This window comes from Arachis ipaensis, chromosome B08 (assembly GCF_000816755.2).
Source record: "Arachis ipaensis cultivar K30076 chromosome B08, Araip1.1, whole genome shotgun sequence".
Classification (NCBI taxonomy): domain Eukaryota; kingdom Viridiplantae; phylum Streptophyta; class Magnoliopsida; order Fabales; family Fabaceae; genus Arachis; species Arachis ipaensis.
Window position 1 is genome coordinate 16,061,605 of NC_029792.2, and position 6,264 is coordinate 16,067,868.

General features: G+C 28.0%; 1 protein-coding gene across 1 annotated transcript in view; it reads left to right on the plus strand.

Moving 5' to 3' along the window:
• The window catches only part of LOC110265247 ((-)-germacrene D synthase-like), a 5,020-nt gene continuing 1,266 nt past the window's right edge, over positions 2,511-6,264 (plus strand). Inside the window, exons 1-9 of the mRNA XM_021108145.1 lie at positions 2,511-2,551; positions 2,618-2,762; positions 2,882-2,903; positions 3,362-3,483; positions 4,485-4,697; positions 4,823-5,178; positions 5,279-5,497; positions 5,666-5,807; positions 5,903-6,151. Coding sequence (XP_020963804.1) covers positions 2,511-2,551; positions 2,618-2,762; positions 2,882-2,903; positions 3,362-3,483; positions 4,485-4,697; positions 4,823-5,178; positions 5,279-5,497; positions 5,666-5,807; positions 5,903-6,151 — 1,509 coding nt within the window. The remainder of the gene's footprint in view (positions 2,552-2,617; positions 2,763-2,881; positions 2,904-3,361; positions 3,484-4,484; positions 4,698-4,822; positions 5,179-5,278; positions 5,498-5,665; positions 5,808-5,902; positions 6,152-6,264) is intronic.

The following is a 6,264-nucleotide window of genomic DNA, read 5'->3' on the forward strand; positions in this document are numbered from 1 at the left end:
CTTCTTTGGTGAATGGCTTAGGAATGAAACTTTCTCTCTCTTCTCTGAGTTCTGACCAAAAATAAAAAAAAGGAACATTGGCTTTGGTGGAAGCACTTTGGAGAGATCAGCTTTGAGTGAGATCAATTCGGGCTTGGGTTAGCTCTTTTCTAGTTCAGCCCACGTGATTCTTTTGCTTAACAACTTTGGGCTTTTAGTGCTTTGTTAGTCCACTTCGATTCTGGTTTGATTTCCTTCCTATTGGGCTGCTGCAACATTCTTTCTTTGCCCTGCAACACTTAATCAAATTCAATCAAAACTGATTGGGTATTTATTCCATTAAAAAAATAATGTTTGTCATGATCAAATTAATTTAGTTAATTTCTTAACTCAACAGGCTGCACAGTTAAGAGTTCATGGAAAAATATATTAGAGGAAGCACATAAATTCACATACAATAAACTTAAGTCCATCACTAATCAATTGAGTCCATCTCTTTTTTTTTTTTTTTTCAATAGTAGGATTTGATTTTCATTAATAAAAATGGATGGTCTAAAATGGACTACAGACAAGAATAGAAGATGGATAGATCCACCAATATTCTAATACATATCTTAATGTAAGAAAAGAAAAGGAAAAGTGAGGCTTTCATCTTCTTCGACGTTCTTCCATAGCCCTTCGAGCTACTACCAAGACCTCAGATGGGGGATTTGACGGCCTTCAAAGATGAAAACATTTCGGACTTTCCAAATATGCCAAGTAATGTTTGTGCGATTTCTCTTCTTTCTTTAGTTGCTTTATTTCTTCTCAACTCATTTTTCAGTCTCATCCACCATTTCTAGGTTTCTTCTTGCTAGTCTGGTGTGGACAAATTTATTGCTTGCCAAACATCCTTCGATTCTGTGCACTCCTAGAAGCAATGAAAGGTTAATTCCTTAACTTGGTTGCACCGCCGACAAATTGGGTTCATCTCTGCTGATCAATTAGAGGAATTTTTTATAGTTTTTTCTTAAATTATGAGAAATATAATTATTTATGTGTTCTATTATATTAATTTTAAATTTTTATAAAAAAATAGTTTCATAATGTAATATCAGATTTTCTATGATTTAAAAGTTTAGAATTTAATTTTTATATGTTAATTTCAAAAAAAAATAGTATAAGACTAATAAAAAATTACAAAATATTTACACAATTTTAAAAAAATACTTACTTAAAAAAATATACTAACTAAAGATATAATCATTTGTATATTTTTTTTTTATCAACATAAAATTTTAAAAAGAATGGATTCATGATAAAAATATATTACGTTCAGCTTTCCCACTTGTAACATTTTAGTTAGTCTGCATTTCAATTAAATACTTATAATATTTAGGACTGTAGTATATACTTGTGATATTTAAATCCCGTTTGCTTTTATCTTTAGTTTACTAATTGTATGTGTTCTGTCCGAACATCAATTGTTAAAACAAATTCTTTATCTATTAGAATACAAACAAATTCATGCATTCAATATATTAAAGAGGGGATAACAAAAGTTTGGTATTCTCCATCATTTCATTAATGACTAACACAAGTACAAAGTATTACACCAAATTAAAGCTGTAGTATTTTGTAAGTATATCTGAACACAAATATAGAAACATTATTGAGTGAGAAATAAAATAAAAAACAATACTTCACCTTTTTTTAATTATTGAGATTTTGATTGAATAAAAAATGAACAAATCTTATTTTTAAGATATAGATATGGCATTTTTTTGTTTTTGTGACTATATAGCATTTATTTGGAGAACGGTATTGTCGGCACTTTTGAATTTGATAATACCATTTCTTTTTTATATATATTTTAAATTATTATTTATTTTATTATTTTATTTCTTATGATAATTTAAAAAAATACATAATAAAAAAATAATAATATTATGATAGAATCTACTCTACATTCGTTTATATTATCTTGCGCCAATAGTCGGTGGCTACATGCATATATTAAATATATCATAAAAATGTTATTCATATACTAAATTTTTAGTCAATGTTAATTTTTGTATACGAAGAATGAAGTCGAATTTAATTATGGTTTAACATTTATTGGATTGAAGACCTGACAACGTGTAACTAACCAGACCAACGGAATGGAATATGAAAAGTGGATTCAGCACCAAAATAAAAATTATAAATTCAATCTATGACTACAAATATTTTTGAGTGTGTTAATTCAGTACTCAAAGGTGTCAAGAACCTTTTAATTTGTTCCTTGATAAAATTCACTTATAAAAAATTAGCAGAGCTCTTTATTTGCAAGAGAAAAAAAATTGAGACACAATTAGAGACAGATCAACAATTTAGTCCGTCACTTGTGAAAGCAATAAAAACATATCTAAAGGTATCGAAATGTTTCATAATGACACTACATGATAGGAATAATTCAGGATTTAACGTGGTCGAGACTATTTCTACTTACAAAATCTTATTGAAAGATCGGATGTGCGATTGCCAATACTTTTAAGCCTTTCACTACCCACATGTTACTAGCAGTTACTTGCTGTACTGTACATATTCCTATGTGAGTTGGACAACGTATATTCACGAGATTTTTTAGACATTTTAAAATTTTATTTTTATTTTTCAGACAGGATATTCGTTACATTGAATTTTTTCCGGAGTGCTTTAAAATTGTTTTCAATGCGATTGTAGAATGTTCAATGGAAATAGAGGTTTTCAGGAATGATGTCGGTGGAAACTCAAACTCAGTATTGCAACATGTTACACAAGCCGTAAGTTTTTATTAATTACACTTATTATTAGTTTATTAATAATCACTTTAATTAATTAAATAACTTCTTATTATATATATACTTGCAGTTTTCTAATTAAATAACTTTTTCTATTTCAGCTTTTGATTGATGAATCGAGTGGTTTGAAAAAAAAGTTTAAAATTACAAATTGAAATTTATTTAAATATTTTTTAATTTGCAAAAAGAATTTATCATAGTTTAGTGGTTTGATTTAATTAACTAATTTATAAGGTTAAAAATAGTCAACACTATTCAAGATAATGCATCGAATTCCTCCAATCAAAATTGAACAACTCATAAAGGATCTGCAATTCTCTAATAATTGAGGAATGGCTACAGTTCACTCGCTTTTTAACAAGACAAAGTAAAAAGGAATCTTGTTGGTACATAGCTTAGCTGTCCACTTGGGCCATACATTTTTCACATTCGAGAATGGGCTCCAGCTAGGGACATGAACTCATCTCCCTTTGCATGAGTGAACCATATTCTATATAGTTATTGCTTCTTAACGTCTTAATCTATGAACAAAAACAAAAACGTCTTAATATAGTTCATTACCCAATACTAGTCTCTTTCAGCTTCAGTTCCAGTGATGACTTCGAGTCAACCTGTCCCTTCTAACTCAAAGCGACGATCTGCAAATTTTGCTCCTAATATTTGGCACGATACTTTCCAAAAATATGCTGATTCTAAATTCTTGGTATCTTATTTAATTTTGTATGATGAAATATCAGTATATTGTTAAACTTATACATATATTATCGTGATAATTTTTGAATTATTACATATATTTAAAATAGGGATAGTATATATCTCATCATTTCTACACCAGAAACTCAAAATAATGCTTGGGTAAGTGTTGTAGTGTGTAAATTGGATAAATTATAAGTAGTTTTAAGTATAGTTGCTTTAACAAGAATGATGGTAATATATATGGATGGGATTCCTAGTTGTATAAAAGAAGTTATCTATATTATTGTGTTTCTAATATGCAAATGCAACCCCAAAAATTTCCATAACTTTTTGACTTTTTGAATATTTTTGGACATATATTTTGTCAAGTTTAATTTTGATGCATCAAAAGTGTAAAATATTTTGTAGAATTGTGTAATTATATTTATTTTTTTAAATAATTATTTACACAGTTAATAAAAATAATAATTATTTTTTTATTATATTATGTTATGTAATTAGATATATGTATAAAAATGTTTTAATTTTGATGTAAGTGTAAAATAGTTTTTTACGTGTATTTAGTTATGCGATGTCACATCATATTTCACATTAATCGCGTGAATGGTTATCTAAAAAAATAAGTATGATTATACAATAGTACAAAATACTTTACACAGCCAATACATCTAAATTAAACTCTTAGTTTATATATACATATGTTTTAAAAGAGAGTTTTAAAGTAATGATTGAATTATTTCCATGTGATTTCAAGGTCACGATCGAGTTCAAACTGTGAAAATAACTACAAAAGTAATTATTATATTAGATTGTGTATAATATACTCTTTAGATGAAGTCCTTTTTCAAATCTTGCATTAACATGTTTATGCATTGGACTGTCTTTTTAATAATATACTTTCTTTCTTTCTTTCTTTTTTTATTTTTTTTATTAATATAATGAAGATAACCTAATTAAGTTGAAAAGAGAAAAAAAATATAATCTCATTAATTTTCTTTTGTTTTTTAGTTTTTAAATAGTATAAGACTAAGTTTAATTGATTCAATTCAACGTTTGAGTATATCTTATCATTTTGAAGATGAAATTGACAGCATATTAGTACAAATTCACAATGATTTTACCAACAAAGATCTTACTATAGAGGAACGTGACCTTCATTTTGTCGCATTACTTTTTCGTTTGTTCCGACAAAAAGGATATATCATTTCATCAGGTATATACGTAAAACTAATTTTTGTTATCTTTTATATATACAATTACAATATAAAAAGATACCAATTATTAATTATGGACTCACACTAGTTAGTATAAATATGAATCATACAGATGTTTTCAACAAATTCAAGAATAAAGAAGGAGAATTCGATGAAATAATTGTTGTTCAAGATGTTGAAGGAATGTGGAGCTTGTATGAGGCTGCACAGTTAAGATTTCATGGAGAAGATATATTAGAGGAAGCACATGAATTCACATACAATAAACTTAAGTCTATCACCAATCAATTGAGTCCATCTCTTGCTGATCAAGTCAATCAAAGTTTAGTACAATCTTTTCACAAGGCAATTCCAAGAATGAAGGCAAGGTCATATATGTCTTTTTACGAAGAAAGTTATACGCATGATAAAGTTCTTCTAAAGTTTGCAAAACTAGATTTCAATATGCTACAAAAATGGTACCAGAAAGAAGTTGGTAGTGTCACCAAGTATGTATTTTAAATCTAGCTAAGCACTTCTTATTAGATATTTTTTTTCAAAAGAAAAGATCCTATAATTAACTAGACATAACTTTTTGTACGATTACAGGTGGTGGGAAAAGTTAGAATTTTCGAAAAAGGTGCCTTATGCAAGAGAGAGGATAGCTGAGTTATACTTCTGGCCATTTGCTATGAACTCTAAGCCTAAATATACTACTTTTAGAAGGGTGGTGGCCAAAGTGACTCAATGGATGACTATAGTTGATGACACTTATGATGTCTATGGAAGAATAGAAGAACTTGAGCTCCTCACACAGGCAATCCAAAGGTAAGAATTGACCAATTTTATATTATTATGCTACATATCTCAATTAAGAAGGATCTATACATATTGATCAATGAGTTTATATTTATTTTGGTTATTATATTATCTTAATAATTTAATTCCATGATCATGTCTCTTTCTTAATTAATTTTTAACCCTTTTGTGTTTCAGATGGGATATTAGTTACATTGCATCTCTTCCAGAGTGCTTTAAGGCGATTTTTAATGCAATTGTAGAACTTGTTGATGAAATAATAGAATTAAGTGCTGGGAGTGGAGAATCAGACTTCTTGTTGCAATGTCTCAAACAGGCCGTAGGCTTTATTCCTTACTTTTTTAATTTTAAATTAATTATTATATTCATTAATCATCATTGTAATGAAGTATTCATCAATTAATTTATCTTCAGTTGTCTCATTATGCACAAGGTTACATTGATGAAGCAAGATGGTGCCATGAGGGATATATTCCGCCATATGATGAGTATAAGGTTGTTGCATCTGCTACTACAACATATCAAGCGCTTACAATAATGTTTATTGCTTTGGGAGAATTTGCAACTAAAGAAACTCTTTATTGGATTTCTAATAATATTCCACTCATCGTACTAGCTTCATCACTTGTTACTAGACTCACAAATGATTTGGATTCACACAAGGTATATTGTTAGAGATATAACTATTTATATATCTTCTTTTTTTAATTAAAATTGTAAAAAGAAATGATTTATTGATATAATATCAAAATTTTTATGACAAAAACCTAGAATTC